Source organism: Cynara cardunculus (genome assembly GCF_001531365.2).
Source record: "Cynara cardunculus var. scolymus isolate 2C chromosome LG 5, CcrdV1, whole genome shotgun sequence".
Taxonomy (NCBI): domain Eukaryota; kingdom Viridiplantae; phylum Streptophyta; class Magnoliopsida; order Asterales; family Asteraceae; genus Cynara; species Cynara cardunculus.
The window spans coordinates 26,233,668-26,253,693 of NC_037532.1; the positions used below are offsets into that span (position 1 = coordinate 26,233,668).

At 34.8% G+C, this 20,026-nt stretch overlaps 1 protein-coding gene and 1 non-coding gene across 2 annotated transcripts; one reads left to right on the forward strand and one right to left on the reverse strand.

The window, feature by feature from the left end:
- Positions 1 to 2,017: 2,017 nt before the first annotated feature.
- LOC112513855 lies at positions 2,018 to 2,124 on the reverse strand. The gene has a single exon (XR_003069322.1). It is a non-coding gene; the product is annotated as a small nucleolar RNA R71 (small nucleolar RNA).
- Positions 2,125 to 12,163: 10,039 nt separating this feature from the next.
- Positions 12,164 to 18,539, forward strand: LOC112512053 (UTP--glucose-1-phosphate uridylyltransferase). The gene is made up of 20 exons (XM_025117846.1): positions 12,164 to 12,333; positions 12,455 to 12,502; positions 13,169 to 13,260; positions 13,455 to 13,545; positions 14,233 to 14,293; positions 14,382 to 14,459; positions 14,547 to 14,597; positions 14,805 to 14,878; positions 15,078 to 15,150; positions 15,243 to 15,300; positions 15,424 to 15,470; positions 15,548 to 15,613; positions 16,652 to 16,684; positions 16,927 to 16,979; positions 17,063 to 17,195; positions 17,264 to 17,347; positions 17,440 to 17,538; positions 17,636 to 17,740; positions 17,819 to 17,890; positions 18,333 to 18,539. The coding sequence occupies exons 1-20, from the start codon at positions 12,266 to 12,268 to the stop codon at positions 18,357 to 18,359; spliced, it is 1,413 nt and encodes a 470-aa protein (XP_024973614.1). The 5' UTR covers positions 12,164 to 12,265; the 3' UTR covers positions 18,360 to 18,539.
- The last annotated feature ends 1,487 nt before the right edge of the window (positions 18,540 to 20,026 follow it).

The window sequence follows — 20,026 nt, forward strand, 5'->3', positions numbered from 1 at the left end:
CAAAATAGGTGCAACATGATGGGACAATAATGAGACAAAACCAAATTTTTACTAATCTATCATTGTTTGTATATAACTTTAATATGATATTTGTTTTAGTAGTCACCACCACTAGTCACGGTCACCAGTCCACCGTTGGCCACCTCCACTTCCTCTTCCACTACAAGAACCTCCTCCACCACCTCCACAATCACCATCAGCCATCAACCACCATCGTTCATCGCCATCATCACTACTACCTTTGTCTACCTCCTCCACCACCTCCACAGCCGATGTCAGTCATCAACCACTACAGTCCATTGCCACCTCTACCACTGTGGGCCACTTCACTTCCACCACTATTGACTACCACGACCATTGCCAATCACCACCAACACTACCTCCACAACCACTGTCAGTCATCGACCACCACAGTCTATTTACACATCTACCATTGTGGGCCACCTCACCTCCACCACTGTCGACTACTGCTGATAGGTGTTAATTTATTAACCCTATTTGCACTGTTTTTACATTGTTTTAGATTTATTTTATTATCCCAATTGAGTCTTTTAGTCTTTCTTTTTTACATTATTAGTGAATTTGGAGTTTTATTGAGGTTATGTAAAATCCTTGCATTTTACCTGAAAAAATGGCCAAATCTCAAAATTGATCAAATCATTTGAACTCCTACAGGATTTACTGATGCTGCATATGTTGATTGCATAAATCCTACAGATTCTTGTAGGACCTGTCCATGGGATGCCCACTTGGGCCTCATCTTGGGCCTATATTTTTGGATGAATTAAGTTTTTAGGCTCCCTTCTTTGGGCTTTTTGCTGCACACTTGGGCCTCAAGCTCCCTAGACACTATAAAAAGGGGGCTTATGCTTGTATTTTGGACACATCTCATTAAGTTACTTACTTTTTGTAACTTAAGTCTCTCTCTAGAACTTACTACTCTTCTTTATTTCTAGTTTTATATTTTAACTTTAAACTCTAGCTTTTGTTCTTGCGCTTTATCCAATGGACAGTTTGTTTCAGTCCTAACGGACCTTTACACCATTTGCTTCTTTTTACAATTGATTTCGCGTAGTTGATAATTAACCAACCAAACAAAAGATTTCTTCAAGTTCTTCATCTAAATCAATTTTAAAGACTAGACTTTCTTGAAAGACTCTACAAGCCATCTCTGTGGGAACGATTTTCAGTACTTCTACCATTATTACTTGTTACAACATGACAATAGATTAAGGTGTATACTTACGCCAAGGTCTATTTTTGCATTGAATTTTAGGGTAGTGAAATATCCACTCCAAGTTTTTGGTGCCGCTGCTGGGGATAGCAAACTAGAGTTTTTTGTTTTTAAAAGTAAAGTTTCTAAAAACTGATTTTTCTACCACTTCTTTGAAAAGAATTTTTTTTTCATATATCAGTGCATGCCAAGATTGTTCCACGGAGAATTTTTTTCAACTTGACCCAGAAATTGAAAACACTTTCAGACAACGAATAAGAGCACAAAGAGCTTCGTTTGCTTAAACCTCTTCACCAATGGCTGTAGTCAGAAGGGAAAAAGAGAAAATTTTCAGGAGAAATCTTGAACATGACCCAGATAATAATAATCCACCTTTGGACGAGGCACAAAATACCATTAGGCTTGCAAACTCTAAAGATAGAGCTATCATGGACTACAATTCTTGTTTTGTCCCAGTTACATACGAGAATTGTAAAACCCACTATGGTTGCCACCCATTTTGAATTTAAGCCAGTGATGTTTTAGATGTTACAAACTAACGACCACTACACTGTTTTGCCATCTTAAGATCCACATTCTCATTTAAGATCATACAAGGAAATCACATATTCATTCACTCTCCTTGGAGTCACAGATGATGCTCTAAGACTAAATTTTTTCCATTTTCATTAAGGGATAGAACTAGAGCTTGGTACAATTCTTTAATAACCAGATTCTGTGACCACATGGAACCAAATGGTGGAGAAATTTTTTTAAAAATATTTTCCACCCACGAGGAATGGTAAATCCATAAATGAGATTTGCACTTTTAAACAAATGGATGATGAAGTAGTTCCTGATGTATAGGAAAAGTACAAAGAGCTACTGAAAAAATGTCCACACCATAGCCTTCCGTACTGCATACAACTAGAGACATTTTACAATGGTTTAAATATTGTTGCTAAACAAATTTTTGACGCTACTGCAGGTGGAGCTTTCACAGCTAGTACCTATAATGAAGGTTTTGACATACTTGAAAAGAATTCTAACAATAATGGACACTGGGCAGACCCAAGAGCACTAGTACCTAGAAAAACAACAAGGTTACATGAGGTAGATGCTTACACTGCATTAACAGCTCAGCTCACTAATATGGCTTCTCTGGTTAAAACTCTTACTGTTAGCCCACCTGTGCAGCATCATGCCCCTACCTCTATTCTGACTGTTCTTTATGTGCAATGTGTGTATAGTGGTGATGGCCACTCTTTTGAACAATGTCCTGAGAATCTTGAGTGAGTAAATTATTTCAATAACAACAAGAGTGGACCCTTTTCACAAACTTACAATCCTGGATAGAAACAACATCCAAATTTTTCATGGCACTGTCCAACTCTTAACCCACCAATGCCAAAGTTGCAAGGACAGTCCAATTTTCAACCACAAGGACAGTCCAATTTTCACTCACAATCACACCAAGGCTCTCAAAATAACCAGCAGGCTAATTTTCGATCTCAAAATCAACAGCCTTCATTCCAACAAAGACCTAATCAGTATGGTGAATCATCTACTTCTTGGAAGCAATGATGAAAAGGTTCATGACCCAAACTCAGGCATCGATCAATTTTTTTGAAATACAGATGGGTCAAAAGGCTTTGGAAATGAGGAAAAAACTGGGGGATCCCTACCTAGTGACACTGAGACACCTCAGATGATTGGAAAAGAGCATGTTAAAGTTGTAGCCTTGGGGAGTGGAAAGAATTTATCATAAAATACATAAAAAGATTCAGAAAATCCAAATAAAGCAGAGTCTAAAAAGAATTCCACAACACCAACTTCTATTATTTTACCCTTATAACAGCCATGTGATATCCCTGGGCCTAAAATTACAAGTAATCCCACTGATACCACAACCATTCCAGAAAAATTAGATTTTCCCCTGTTATTTTCAAATGAACCCACAACAGTACAAAAACCCCAAGATAGGATTATTGTGGATTTGTCACACTCTGGTGGCAGTCCAACAGTACTTCCTAAAATAACATCTCAGATTAAACCCATTGTTGAACCTGTCTTGAAAACTCCTTCAACACCTACCCTTCAAAGGGATACATCTCTTACTCCAATCACACCTCATATTCCTTATCCGCAAAGGTGAACCAAAAAGGAGCACTTGAATTTTAATAAGTTTCTTGATGCTTTTAAGCAGTTGAATATAAACATAACTTTGGTGGAAGCCATTGAACAAATGCCAAGTTATGCAAAATTTCTAAAAGACATTTTGACTAAAAAGAAAAAGCTGACTGAGTATGAGACTGTAGCTCTAACTGAAAGGTGTATTACTTTGTTGTCCAACAAAATTCCTCCTAAACTTAACGACCCAAATAGTTTCATAATACCTTGTTCAATAGGAGGAAAAGAAATAGGAAAGGCCTTATATGACTTAGGTGCCAGTATAAACCTTATGCTTCTATTTCTTTTCAACACTTTAGGCATAGGTGAAGATAGGCCCACCATTGTTACACTTCAGTTATCTGAGAAGTCTATATCTTATCCTAAAGGAAAAATTGAGGATGTCTTAGTTCAGGTTGATAAGTTTATTTTTTAGTTGATTTTATCATCCAAGACTTTGAAGCTGACAAGACATCCCTATCATTTTAGGAGGACCTTTCCTAGCCATTGAAAGAACCCTGATAGATGTACAGAAGGGAGAGTTAACAATGAGAGTCCAAGACCAAAAGGTGACTTTCAATGTGTTTAATTCCCTTAGGCATCCTGAAGAAAAGGAGGAGTGTTCAGCTTTGAGTTCGATAGAATCTTGGGGTCAAAGAAAAGAGCTTGGAAGAAATTTTGGCAATAGGTGAGTCTGATAGTGATGAAGAAGAAGAATAATTTTGAGGATTTAGAATCACGACAAGAATTTGCAGTTTGTAAAGTATTTGAGACTGAGGATAAGAAAACTCTTGTTCCTTCCTTAGAAGTTGCTCCAAATCTAGAGTTGAAACAACTTCCCTCACATATGAAGTATGCAGTTTTAGGAGAACTAGAGAAGTTTCCAGTCATTATTTCATCATCATTAGAGTTAGATCAATAAGAAAAGTTGGTCAACATGTTGAAACTCCATACTAAAGCCATAGGATGGACCATTGCTGATTTGAAGGTCATAAGCACTACCATTTGTCAACATAAAATCATTTTGGAAGATAAGAACTTCAACACCATTGAGCCTCAAAGAAGGCTTATACTGTGATGAAGGACGTTGTCAAAAAGGAAATTCTAAAATGGTTAGATGTTGGCATAATCTATCCTATTGTTAGCAGTTCTTGTATCAGTCTTGTACAACATGTACCCAAGAAAGGAGGAGTTACAGTGGTACCAAATGAGAAGAATGAACTTATTCCTACTAGGATAGTGTTAGGTTGGAAGATTTGTTGACGCTGTACAAATTAATTTTTGGTTTTTATTTTTAGAGAAGACCTTAACAACATGACTTTCCATTGGTGGTCCACGGGTTAATATCTAACAAGTCGAATCTTTTATTTTAAAGAAAATTATGCAAGTATTTAAGATTTGTAACAAAACTTTCAGCGCAAGTTACCATTCTAGTCCCGTATATTATTTATTTTAATTTACCGTTTTATATTTACGTTTTCTGCATTTACTTTATCGCCGTTTAGTTTATCGCACTTCATTTTACGCAATTTACTTTACGTCATTTACATTTTCGCATTTATTTTTAATATTTATTCTAGAAATCCGTAACTTGCACGACAAGTTTCCTTCTTAAAATAAATACTTGCATTTTATTTAATGTATTTTTCTATCTCTATTATTTACTTTTAGTATTTTCATATTTTGTAAAAAAAACCAAGCGATGATGGGCTAATTGTCTTAGCTTGAGGTGTAATGAAAAATTAGGATCGAGATCTATGTGAAATTGGAAAGGTGTTTTAAATATAACATTTTTATCTAACTATTTATTTTGGGTAAAAAATATTTCATTGAAGATTGCATTAAATTAATTGATGACTAATTTTATGTATGAAAATGCATTAACTTTCAGAATTAAGATAAATACGATAATCTGAGGTAATATAAGAAGACTAAAAATAGTTTTAGTACATGAGAAGTGTTATGCTTATACGGTATAGGATGGTAACACAGTGTTGTACTAGGATCGGAGATTGGCATTCCATTGTTGTCATTTTATATGTATATGGTTACAATTATCTCTGCTCTCAATGTGTCTTTTCATGACATTTAACATAAATAATGTCATACCGATAGTATGCCGACCTGTGGGTACTCTTGGGAGGTTGTCTGACCCGATAGTCAGATATCTATGACAAAATAATTGTGCCAATTAATAGTACTATTGGACTGTACGATAAATCTTGTAATATCTTTCTAATGCATCATTTGTTTCAGTCCTAACAGACCTTTACACCCTTTGCTTCTTTCACGACTGATTTTCCGTAGTTGATAATTAACCAACCAAACAAAAGATTTCTTCGAATTCGCCATCTGAAATCAATTTTTAAAGACTAGAATTTTTGAAAGACTCTACAAGTCATCTCTGTGGGAATGATTTTCGGTACTTGTACCATTATTACTTGTTACAACGCGACAATAGATTAATATGTATACTTGCGCCAAGGTCTATTTGTGCATTAAATTTTTAGGGTAGTGAAATATCCACACCAACTGCCCATCACCACCTACATCGGCCACAACTACCTCCTCCACCATTCTTGACTGCCACTAGCACCACTATCCACCATCTTCACATCCTCCATAACAACCATAAGCTACTGACCACCACCGCCCATGGCCACCACCACTAGTACCGTCAACCATTACCACCTCCACCATAACCACCACCACCATCAGCTACCTATACCACTGCCTATCACCACCACTACCTTCACCACATCAGTTACAACTACCCTTTCTGCCACTATTGACCACCACCACTACTATTGACCATCCTCACATCCTTCATAACCATCGTCAGCCACCAACCACCGACCACCACATGCCTACTTCCACCACCACTAGTACCGTCGGCTGCCACTACCTCTACCATAACCAACATCGCCTACACCATAACCACCATCATCATTCATTACCGCCACCACTAATTCCATCACAACGGCCACTACGACCTCATTCACCGTTTTTGACAGTCATCACCACCACTGTCCCCCATCTTCACGTCCTCTACAACCACTATCATCCATCAATCATTAATGCCTCTACCTCCACAATCTTTGTTGTTGCAAAAAATTTACCATGCCTTTGCCAATTGATAAGGATCTTCCAAACCGAATAAAATATAATTTCTCCTTTGTACAAATTGGATTTTATTGAAATACCATCAATTATATCAAATTTTTTCATTCAAATTTAGTACTATTATATATGTATATAAACATTATGTAAAAATGCTTTGAATCATGAGATCGAATTTTCCAAATGTTCTTATACTTGTTATAATTTACTTGCTTTCATTTAAATTCTTTCTTTCCATATGCAAGCAAACCAGACAATGATAGGCTAATCCCTTAGCTTGGGTGTAAATTGATGTTGAGACCTGTTGTTCCCGTTAAGGTCTACAAGATGTGTATAACAGTTTGCAGAAGGGAAAGGGGGATGAATATAAACACAGTAAACTTTTCAAATTTAATATATATATTGATAAAGAAGAATCAATACAGATTTTATAAGATTGTTTGCGGAAAGATAAGGTAAAAATAACCTATCTAAACAGTCTAAGTTACACATTAGTTCTTAGCAAAAAAAAATGATTTGTTGTAAGATACTTAGAAGGAAGTTAGTTCTTTCTGGGTAAAAACTATTTAGAATACTAAAAAAGGGATTCTAACTTGGTTTTGAAGATAAGCGTATTGTGTTCTTAGATGTGTGTTCTTTTACTTATGAACGTAAGATAGGGTTCAAGAGTAAGTATCTCATATATCTGCATGGGGATAGAACACATCTATTTATACCCATTGCATTAAATGCACATTTAATGCAACGTAGTAGGGTTTGAATACGCGTCAAGCCTTTAGAGAAAGACTTGTCCTTTGCTACAGTGAATAGTACAAAAGCCTATTCATGAGCAAACATCCTTTAATAAAGTTGGTGGGTAGTAAAGTCAACTAATAGGCTCCGTACCGTACTATGCTTCTAGAAAGGTATGAGTTTGTCCTTTTTATGTATAAGGACAAGACAAAAGCAATTGTGCTCAACAAGCTTCTTTTAATCGCTGAATGCTGGAATAACCTGAAGGTCTCTTCAGCATTCCCTGAGGCTTGAGAAATCTTCATACATATAGACGAGGTTATAATCACTGAATACCGCTTCAGATCACGTACTCGCCAGTCTCTAATCTTCAGTTTCAGTCGTTGGCTTTCGCTGAAGGTTCTTTGGTGTGATTTTTGTCTTCTTGAAGTATCACTGTCACTGATGGATTTACATTACATGTTCTCAGTGATCACTGAACAGACTTAGTGATGATCGATGGAACTGAAAGACAGAAACATAAATACTTCGTATAAGGTAAAATGAATTATCATCAAATCACTGAGAGAGAGGATCAACAAGACCCAAAACTACATGAAGTGGATATTATTATGAATTGATGTTTACTCCAACTTCTCATTCAAGTTTATATTGATTACATACTTCTTGATAAGTGGCCACTTGCCAAAAATGTTAAAGTATGATGAACTTGATGCATTGAGTCATTATACACACACCACTTGAGTGACATGGAAGTAATCTTTTTAAGATACTAAAAAATGGATATCCATTCCTAGCCCTTGCAACTTAAGAGGAAGGATTCTTCCATTGCCAAGATCACAAGTAGTGACAACTTGAGTTATGATATATGGAGTAGTTCTTGTCTCAACCTCTGACCGAGTGCTCTTAAGTTGATGGTTCGACATTAAACATTATTTTCTAAGCTACTAGATCTACTACTATATCATCACCTTGAGTTGAAATATGTTGCAATAGTTTACACCCTTGCATTATAAGTATTGTTTATTTGCCTAATGTTAATTGGAACTCACTCACAAACATACTTTTTCGAATTTACCCTCTGAAGTTGAATTTTCTAGTTTAACTTTTCAACGATTTCAAAGCTTACTTTCCCTGTGGACCTATAATTGGTATTTTATAGTATTACTTGTAATAGGCGAGTTGCATCACTTTTCATTGTTTTGGTTAGGTTTGTTTTAATGCAATCTAGACCACAACAACCACTTACTTGATGCTTGGCCCTGCATTCTTAATGACAATGTTGTGTTCAACCTTTGATTTGATAACATTAAGCAGCTTATTGGCAGTTGGAGAAAGACGTCTATCAACATTCTCTTTTACCTTGTTCACCTTCACAATCTTCTTCATGAAATATTCCCTGATGTACTTTGGTGCAACATGATTGGTTTTGTTGAATACCTCACACATGTTGTTGAGTACCACATCATCTGGGCATCTTCTAGAGTTTTAGTCCATGTTAAGAACATGTTAGATAAACGAGTATTACCAATAAATATAATCTTGTTAAGTGAGTTTATTACCAATAAAGTGAGATTTAGATCAATATTGAAGTTGGATATGCGACAACCATTCATATGCTCGTTTGTTGAAATTTTATAAACATCCATACACCTATGGAATTGAGGGACTGTGATAGCTGTTACACAATGCCACAAATGATCTATGATAACTTTTTCCTTTCTAGTGTTGTTTCATGTCTTCATGGATATGCCGTAGGCGGTATCTATGCTCAGCACATGGAAACAGCTGGTAGAATACCCTAAAACAAGTATAGAAATGTTTAAATCATTGTTTAGATCAGTAAATTCATGTGAAATTATGTAAAGTAACGCAAAAATGTTTAAAGTGTTACCTTTAGCCTGTCACTAGTGAAGGTAAATTTTGATTTACTTTCCATGTGATACAGATCATCTGCAAAGCACTCCAAGAAGCATGACCAAGAATTTATGCCTCCACAACAACATATGCAAGTAGATAAATGACATTGTTTGCATCAATACCTACTACAATATGTATCAATACCTACTACAATATGTATCTGGCCTAGAAAGGGCCTTCTATAAATGCTCCATATAACCCTATCAAGGGCCTAGGTCCTACATTGGAGCATATTTTCAGTCCTCCCAGACAAATGTGTATCCTTTTAAATCGCCTTGTTTTACTAGCAAGGTTTGGTTCTCTTTTAACATCTATCTTCACTTTAGTGTTTGGGTTTTTCTCTACAACTCCATTATGTAATCCCTCAACTTCTCGTATTTCTCTTCGTAATCACCCCTCTTCTAGACAAAGGATAATGACTTTGACCTAAATATCTTTATTGTTGAAACTTTCACCCTTAACTTCTCCTGCAATTGATTTTGCAGAGCTTTTACAGGGATATCAAGGTTGAATAGAAGTGTGTCTTCTATTTTTTGAAAGATTAGTTGTTGCGCACAACCTAACTAGTCTTGTTTGTAAGCATTTATGATCAAGATAGTATGTTTTGACAACCCAAGTATCCTCTTATTTTGTTCTAGAAGTTAGCAATGCCTAATCAAAGCCACTCTCACCTGAAATTATTGATTTGTCCTTACGTGGACCACCACTACTTGAATCACCTACCTTAGTACTAAATATAAGCATTTACCTCTACAAGTTACCCTAAATCTGAACTTATCTTTCTTTGTTATAGAAATATATCTCCTTGTCTCAATGACATGCGACTTCTCCATCTTATTTATTGTTGGCCTCCCTACAAACTCCTACCCAACATCCAAAAATGATTTATATAATTAGTTATATCTTCTTCTTTCCATTGTCTTCTTAAGCTATGAATCTTATGGGGTCTTGATGATTCCTTTTCAGAATCAGTACAACTATCAAACTCATGCAAGTCCACCATATTATCAAGCACCTCCAAATTTGCATCCTATTCTATGTTATTTATGTTACCTACCCACTTAATATCTAAGTCCATATTTTGGTTAAAGTTATAAGTCTACTTTTACATCACTATCCTCCTCATCCATAATATTGTCACAATCATCACTATCAGAATCAACCTCGTGTTGTTCCTCTACATTGTTTACTTCCTCTAAATTCTTTGTTTCCTCTACATTCAAGGCATCCCAAAATAGGTCAAAGTCATTCAATCCATATGATTCAAATAAATCATATGCATCACCTTCAACACCATCACTAGCTTGTATACTATTATTTACATGCACACCACTCTCATCTTGTACTTTTTAGCTTGTACCTCCTCACTGCCTTCACCCACCACTATTGTATTCATTTATAGGATCTTTGTCAAACCATCCTAGAAGTAACTTTTTTTCTACAAGATCGTGTAATAATAGTGTCTTACACCTTCGTAGCTCTAGTCAATGTTCCTCTGGTATTTCCTCAATGACAACCTTAATGGATTATGGAGACTTAATATATGTTTGATTTGTGGTCACACCATATTCTTTGTCAATATCAAAAAGTTTGGTCTCAAGAACATATTTAAATAACTTCAACATCTTGATCATTACCTAAGGCCAAGAGACCATAGTCGAGGTCCATATCTGGAACCCTAAAATGCTAATACACTATATGGGGATCCTTGTAACCCGACTGTTGCATCGTGTCTTTGATCTTGTGAATAGATAACTCATCTGAGTCTACTAAATCAACAAAACTCTCTTTTTCGTTTATATATTACCTACCTAGGTACCTTGCGAATACACCATCATGAGAAATCTTCAAAATGATGAATGTAGGAAAGTCCTCTGTAAATCAAAGAGGACAAAGATACAAGATAGTTTCAACAATAACCTATTATATACCAATTTAAAAGATTGAACAAAAAGATAAAATAGAAGTCAAAAACCATACTAAAGAGATGATATGGATAAAAGGACTAGTTATGTATGTTACACAAAGTCGGAACCATGAGCAAGTTGTGGTTCTTCACTTAAAGAGCTTCAAGTCGAGGAGAGAGTCATTGAAGAATACGGCGAGAGTGAGAAGTTTAAGGGACGAGTAATGAGTAGGAGTAGGGATTTATCTTTTCAATGTCAGAACTAAAAAAAGTTGGCATATGTCTGTTATAAAGGAAAATACCATTTTTCTCCTCACGTGTATGTCGTGGGGCAACTTAACCGCTCCCTTCTTACTGCCGTCAATACTAGGAACTAAATCAAGACAAAATGCAAACCACAGGGTCTAGGATGTAATTAATAAAGTTGAGGGGCGAGAACCAGATTTTTGGTAAACCACATGAATGAAAAATGTAATTCACTCTTAAAAATATGTTGTCTTTTTGAAGATTTTAATTTTCAAGTTGGAGAATTTTTAAAAATTTGTTGAATAAACTATTTTGTACTTATGATTTGGTAAAGAAGTAAACTATAATTTTTGTCTTTATGGTTTCTTTAGAGTTGTGATTATCTACTTTTAAAATTACGGTTTTGGTCCCTGTAGTTTGTAATTCTTTGTTGTTTAAGTTCCTTAAGACATTTTATTAGAATTAAGTATGAGTGATGAAAATAATAATAAATATTTAAGCCAAAGGAACGAAAAAAATAATAAATTGTAAACCACATACATAAAAAAAAAAGCAATGAATTATAAATTACAAGGATGAAAACCAAACCTATAAAAACAAGGACGAAAATAGTAATTCTCAACAAACTACAGGGACGAAAAACGAAGTTATGCCACCCCACGTGCTTGTTCAAATGGTTTTGTGAATGAATATGGGCGTAGTGCAGTAGTGGCCATGGGACGTCGTTTTGATCTTACAAATTACGATCATATTCGCCTGAATATTCTTTATTGATTTATGTGGGTGTTAAAATTACTTTGCCCAATCACGCTTTGCTGCCACCTGTTCTACATATACCCGACCCACGCCATCTTCAGTTTTACGTCTGCTTTTCAATTTCTTATCACCCTAGATCAAATCTCAACTCCTCTCTCTCTAGATCCATCTCTCCCTGTAGCCAATTGCATTGCTGATCTACAATGGCTGCTGCTGATACCGAGAAGTTGAATAACCTTCGCTCGGCTGTTTCTGGCCTCACGCAGATCAGGTGAGTTTTTACCCCACTCTCTACTTCGATTTTGTTGATTGTTAGTATTGGTGCATGCTAGTGCTTTGGAATTTATGGATCTGGATTTGATTTTATTGTTGGATGTTTGAACGTGTTGCAGTGATAATGAGAAATCTGGATTTATCAGCCTTGTCTCGCGCTATCTGAGGTACTTTTTTTTTTTCTTCGTCAAATTACAAATTAAGGCTGGTAAGAGTGTATTTCGTGTTTGTTTGTTGCTGTAATCATCGGTGTATTGATCTCAACTCCGAAAAACTAGTGATCGATTGGCTCTGTTTTTGAGTTACTATTTCCTAATTTTGAATATCAATTGGATAGATATAACTTGTTTTTTCTTAATAAAAAGAATAAATAGCGTTGGAAAGAGTAATTTTTCATGTTTGTTTGTTGATTTAATGGTCGGTGTATAGATCTCAATTTGAAGAGCAGTGATCGAATTAGTTTCTGTTTTGAGTTACTATTTCCTAATTATGAAGATCAATTCGAAATTGGATACTGCAGATTTGTTTATTGTTTAGTGTTTATATACGTTAGTGGACAAGACAAAAGATAGGGAAAAAATTACTAAGTTTTGAGTTATATGCATTTAATCATCAAGTAAACATCAGAAAATTGTAGATTTGTTTATCATTCAAGTAGGAGAGAAAAGGAAAATTGGAAAAACGCCAAACGTGTGGGTATGGTTGCTAATCATATGCACATGTTTCTCAAATATAATTGAACGGCAAGGAAAAGCTTAATTGTTATGGTCTGATGATGTTAATGATTCATTTTTGGATTTCTGTTTTCCTTTGATGCAAATTGTTTAACAAAGTGGTGAGGCCCAACATGTTGAATGGAGTAAGATCCAAACACCAACCGACAAGATCGTTGTGCCGTATGATAGCCTATCAGCTGTACCAGAAGGTAACGGTTTAATCTTTTAGTTGGTGCTACTGATACTTTATCACCTGTACCGGAAGTAATAGTCTAACTTTTTGTTGGTTCTACTCTTTGTACATTATCATTTTGGCATAACTTGGGACCATTTTATGTCAAGTGATAAGAGTGTATTCTTGATCTAGTTATCTTTTGTGAAATTCTTGTGTTAATTGTTGCAGATGCTGCTCAAACCAAGAGTCTCTTGGATAAGCTTGTAGTGCTAAAGCTTAATGGAGGGTTGGGGACAACAATGGGATGCACTGGGCCAAAGTATGTGGTTACCTGGTTTACATAATAGTGAATTAAAATTAATTAAGTGATTACTTCATTCTTCTTACCAATTAAGAATATTTCTTTAGTAAGGTTCATAAGACTGTTAATATTTGTAGAGGTTGTGTGTGGATGGATCTTCCATGCTGATGCTTCTTAGTGATTTGAGTCCAAACCTTTTTGTCTCTACCTTTTGCAATGTGATACGCACTTGGCCTTAATAGAAGCTGCATCCACTATTGCATTTTTCAATCCTCTGCACACACTATCAGATGATGGAATTCAGTATTAGAGGGCTGAAGTCTTCAAGAACATCAATTCAACTAAGCCACTCTCCTGTTACCTTGGATGGCCATTTTCTTCTCCTGAATATAAAAATTGTGTACAGTTACGAAAAAAGTGCCTATCACACTCTATAGACAGGATGTTCAATGCTATATGAACTCGATACTTGTTTATTGTTGCTCTCAAAGTTAGGTCTTTCACTTTTTCTGCAAATTGAAGTTAAGCCTTTGAATCATCATCAGTTCTGCATCATAAATTTTCTTTTCTTGAACTTGCTTGGAACGATGCATCATATGACGTGTGGCTTTCAGTATAAAATTGGAACATTAGTTTGCCAAGGCTTCCATAACTTTCTTCGTTTGATTTCTTTTCCTAGCATCTGACTTCATCCTGGTGATGCAGGTCGGTCATAGAAGTCCGGAATGGCCTAACATTCTTAGACTTAATTGTCATCCAACTTGAGGTATTAGCATTTGGAAAAACATACACACATCCATATTATTCTAGGCTTGTGATCTTTGCTGGAAATTAACTCTTTACTTTCTTTGTAGTCACTCAATAAGAAGTATGGTTGTAATGTACCCTTGCTTCTAATGAACTCATTCAACACTCATGAAGATACACAGAAGGTGGCTAGTAGAAACATTTACTTTGTACACACAATCTTACTTTTATCAGACTGTATATTGATATCTTCTGTATGTTTTAAAATGTAGATTGTGGAAAAATATGCTGGTTCAAAGATCGATATTCACACATTCAATCAGGTGCGTAACCGTAGAACTTTATATTTATCATCTTTCGTAAATATTTTCTCCAATGCAACAACTGCGAAATACAAAGCAATATTGCTATGGTATTTTATTTCATGCCCTTATTGATGTACCGTGCTCTGGTTTTTAATTTCAGCTTTGAGAAGGGGCATACTTAATTTGCTGCAATCTTACTTACCCATTTCCCTTTAAATTTTACAGAGTCAGTATCCTCGACTGGTTGCTGATGAGTTTCTGCCACTGCCATCAAAAGGAGTGACTGGCAAAGATGGATGGTAATTCAAAAGTTAACCCTTTGACTGATTATTGATTTAAGGAATCTTCTATCTAATTGTTTAGTTTTCAAAAATTAGCTCATGAAACCTCCTACTTGGCACATGTATTAAAATGGACTGTATTTTGCATTAATAGTTTAAACATAATTTAATATGCCGTAGTCCATACATTACACTTATAGATATCTTTTATCTAAAGGTACCCCCCAGGGCATGGTGATGTTTTCCCATCCTTGATGAATAGTGGGAAACTCGAAGCACTATTGTCACAGGTTTTGCTTTGCAGATTTGTTTTTGGCATTTTGAGTATATAATAGTCTTTTCATGTTTATTTATTGGTCTCAGACATTTTCGTCCATTACAGGGCAAGGAATATGTCTTCGTTGCTAATTCTGATAACTTGGGAGCTGTAGTTGATTTGAGTATCCTTACCAGGCTTTATTACTTTCAGTATTTATATCTACATTTCTGTAGTTATTTTTATAAAAGCATGTGAAAAAAGCTGTGTTACTTTCATTGTTGTATGTCTTAATTCACCCTAATAGAAATCTTGAATCACTTGATCCAGAACAAGAACGAGTACTGCATGGAGGTATTTCAGTGTTGTGTAATTCTCATTTTTTTTCCTTCTCAAGTTGTGGCTCTTGCTTAATATTATTGATTTGACAGGTAACACCCAAAACATTGGCTGATGTGAAAGGTGGTACTCTAATTTCATACGACGGGAAAGTTCAGGTATGTATTGGTTGTCACCTATTATGTGTTCCCCTGTAAATATTCCTAGATTGGTTCTGCGATTGTGAAGTGAAATTCATGATCAAACCACCTCACCTGAGTGTCTAGACAACAAGTTGATTCCATTAGATATAATAATTTGTACGGGTGTTATTGGGTCAGTTTATTCTGTTTTCAACTTTTTCTGAACTACCTGATAACCATACCTAATAAGATTTGGTTTTAATCGTTTTGGGTCACAAAAATGAATGTTATTTGTTTTGTATAAATATAAAATATATATATCGCCTTATTCGGTTTAACCAAAACTGTAAAAAAGTAACTGAAACTAAGCCAAATAAGGCTTCCCTTAACTAAACCGTTTAACCTGAAAACCAAATAACCCGAATTTTGCTGGTTATTTGTTTTTTGTGACACACCTAATAATATGGAGTCGTGCATTTGTGTTTTACACTCTCCTATCACCAGTATTCAAAGTGTAAGTTTTTCTCAACTTCTTGTAATTTGAGAAACCAAGGAAGTGAGAAACTAGGAAATGGATACATTAGAAATAAGGATGTTGATCAGTTGATGTCATCCTGTTATAAGACTGGAATGAGTAAATTGTTGAATGAAGATGTTTGTAATGTGGTAATAGCTGGCCTTGTAGGGGGAAAATGAAAAAAAAACTTTCTTATAATGGTTTAAACAGGTACAAGTAGGCTAGTACTGATTTACACATTGAGGTATGGAAGGCAGAATAAACATTTAAGCAAATCATTGCTAAAAGATCTTTTACCGTTCAACACACTGTTAGGAGCGAATCATATTTTTTTCCTTGAGGACGATAAATGAAGGGGTATTTGAGTAAATAGAACATAATGATAGAGTTGATACATGCCTAGCTTTGAATAAGTGAACCTAATGTGTCAAATTTCCTAATGGCATCAGTATAAATATAACACTTTATTGTTTAACATCCACATCCTAATATGCCTAAAACCCACTATTTGCTGATTTCTTTTTCTGACTTATGCCTCCCATTTCTATTTGCTGCAGCTTCTGGAGATTGCACAAGTTCCTGATCAGCATGTGAGTTAGTTCTGCTTCTTCCTTTTTCCATTTAATATTGCTGTTCATTAGCATCGGAAGAACAAGAATATAATTGCATTTCATCGGAAGATAGGACAACATCTGTAAGCTGGAATTGGAAAATGAATTTATAATAGGTTGAAGCTATTAAAAGAGATGAACAATTTACCAGGCTAATATAGCTCCAATAAAAACAAAAGGAATATGGTCTGATATTTGGATGTGATTTGTGGTGTGTGCAGGTGAATGAGTTCAAATCAATAGAGAAGTTCAAAATTTTCAACACCAACAACTTGTGAGTTACAAATGTGATTTTTTTTTCTTTCAATGTAGTAGGAAGTTGAGTACTGAGAGTGTTGGTATGGCATGGCATGGCAGGTGGGTGAATTTGAATGCCATTAAAAGACTTGTGCAAGCAGATGCACTTAAAATGGAGATTATTCCAAATCCAAAGGAAGTCGATGGTGTTAAAGTTCTTCAGCTAGAAACCGCAGCTGGTGCTGCAATCAAGGTATCATCTATCATATCATTATCAGAAAATTACTCTTTGATTTATATGTTTGTTAATTTTGCTTCCAGTTTTTTGATAATGCCATTGGCATTAACGTTCCCCGATCTCGCTTCCTGCCAGTGAAAGCAAGTTCTGATCTGCTTCTTGTTCAGGTTTGTCTGTCATCATCTTTATATTATTTTATTCATTTTTAATTAATTAATTAATTTTTCAGAATGATTAATTGTAATATGTATTGCTGCAGTCTGATCTTTACACTGAAAAGGATGGGTATGTGATCCGCAACCCAGCTAGGACAGATCCAGCAAATCCTTCAATCGAATTGGGTCCTGAATTTAAGAAGGTAACAACAACAACAACAACAACAACAACAACATGGGATATTATATTATAAAGTGTGTTTTCATCTGATGATGGTCGTCCTGAATTGTAAAACTCAGGTTGGAGATTTCTTGAAGCGTTTCAAGTCTATTCCGAGCATTATTGAGCTGGACAGCTTGAAGGTGTCTGGTGATGTGTGGTTTGGATCTTCTGTTGTTCTCAAGGTAGCTATTTCCATCCATCCAATCCATTTTGCTGTTAAAATTCTGCTCATTTTGTGTTTAATTCCTGTTTGACTAAAGGGTAAAGTGGTGGTTGCTGCCAAATCTGGAGAGAAGTTGGAAATTCCAGATGGAGCAGTTCTTCAAAACAAGGTCATTTAACATACCCTTACCCCTTACTTATATTGCACTAAATCAAACCAACCTTGTGAATAAATCGACTTAAAGGTGGTTGGTACTACCGTTAATTGATTATTTAATACTTTAATCTATTCAACATTGCTTGGTTTGAAAAGATGTCACGAAACATGCACTTATGTGAAAGTTTGTATTAGTTTTTCAAGTAATGACTATTAAACTTTTAACTTTTATTGTCCGACCGTTGTAACTTAAATTCAATTTTTGAAATGTTGGTACAAAACCAATACGATGTACCAATCGAAAAACTTGGTACCAATTAAGTTGGGTACGAATAATAGTTGGTTTGGTTGGTACAATGTATATAATTTGAACAATTATAGTTGGTAGTAGGAGGGGAAAAGACGGAAGCAAAAAGAGAATTTACTTACTGTGGTGTGTTGTTATATACTTGCAGGAAGTGCATGGTGGTGCCGATATCTAAATCTAAAAGGTTTCTGTTGGCGGCTTGTTGGTTATTTTGGTGTATTAGAATAAATGTGTACAATTTTGTGATTTTTTAAATCTCTTCACATCACATCACATGAGGCTTTTAATGTAATGGCTTACAAGTATCAATTTTGTACATCACCTGCTTGCATTTGCTTTAACGCTGGTTACATACACATAAAGGGAAAGGGAATGAAAATAGAAAGTTTGCCTGTTCCTTGCACTTGTAAGAGGAGAAAGGGAAAGAGAAGAAATTACAAGTCCTTAAAAAATTATTAAAATTGCAAAAATTCAATCTTTTATTATAAAATATATATTAATAAAAATGTCATCTTTCTTCTTTTTCTCTCGTCAAGGACATAAATTTTTTTTCCCTTTTCCTTCCTTTTAAGAATATAAATAATGAAAGTTCTTTTCCCTTTTTTTCCCTCCAAATTCGAAAACAAAGGGTGACAATCCATCTTCGATGATAATAATTGATATAATACTATTATTTACCAATTTGACTTCATATATATTTATTCGAAAACAAACTCATCTCACTCCTATACGAAGAGATGGGAAAAATATATCTTTTTAAAGCATCTCTAACAAGCTTTTTTGTATATAAAAAAAATTAAATGGAGAAGCATAACATTATTACTCAAAAAGAATTACATTTATTTTTATAAAATTTTCTATTTTAAAGATTTTAATATAAATTATAGTATTATAATATTCTTTAATTTATCATTCCAATATAGTTTTAAAAAAAACCTTTTATGAAAAATTGAATAAAATAATTATTTCTCTTTCTCAACATCAACTTTTATATTTAAAGTTTTCTTAACAAATCTCTATTTTAAAGAACAAGACCTTGTTAGGAATGAAACTAGCGACACTATGAACAGTTGAGTGCTAGTTAAAGGCACAAGAAAGATTTAGTTATTTGGGGACGTCTTCCGTATTTTGGAGATCGCGATTGTTGTTGGGTTTTAGTAACATGTGTACCTAATCTAGACTTTATGTAAAGCTTGGTTTATTAATCGTTGATGTTAAATCTTAGATTGTCCCTATTAGTATCCAAGTGTTGAACTTTAAAAATAAATTATCCTTTATTTGATGTGTTAATAAAAAGTTTAAGTTAGTCGTTTTTTTCTTCCAAATTTTAGGGTGTTAAACTTGACAAAATGAGGTTTGAAGTGTGTGATATAGAGAAAGGGTCTACAAGTAGCAATGAAGGAGATGGGAAAATGCGAGGACTGGAACAGTTGGGGGAATCGCAGGGCTTAACTTCGTCGTAGTATACCTTCTTAATATGTACCCCAATAAGCATAGAAGCATATTTGCATCCCTACCAGCATCGACCCAAATAGGATGAAAACAAACACCCCACCCTAAACGAAGTGCTAGCTAGCTTCATTCAGTAATTTTGGCATTTATCTATTTGTATTCCAGTTTTCCAAAACTACATTCTACAAACCAAACAGAAAGTTTAAAGGAATGTAATGGATTTGAATTTTATTGGCTTCTTGGCAACCAACCATGAGGAAAAGCCAAAAAAACCTAATAGACTTTGATAATTTGAATGGTTAAATCATTAGACAATTTTTTTGAACAAATAAATTCTTAAATATTTTAAAATCTATTAAATACATCCTTGTTACCTAGAAAGCTCATCGG

Excerpts from the sequence above, each read along its gene's own strand:
- LOC112512053 (XM_025117846.1), top strand. The coding sequence starts at position 12,266 with ATGGCTGCTGCTGATACCGAGAAGTTGAATAACCTTCGCTCGGCTGTT. Across the intron at positions 14,460-14,546 it reads CTCATGAAGATACACAGAAG|ATTGTGGAAAAATATGCTGG; the intron begins GTGGCTAGTAGA and ends TTTAAAATGTAG. Across the intron at positions 17,741-17,818 it reads GATCTTCTGTTGTTCTCAAG|GGTAAAGTGGTGGTTGCTGC; the intron begins GTAGCTATTTCC and ends GTTTGACTAAAG.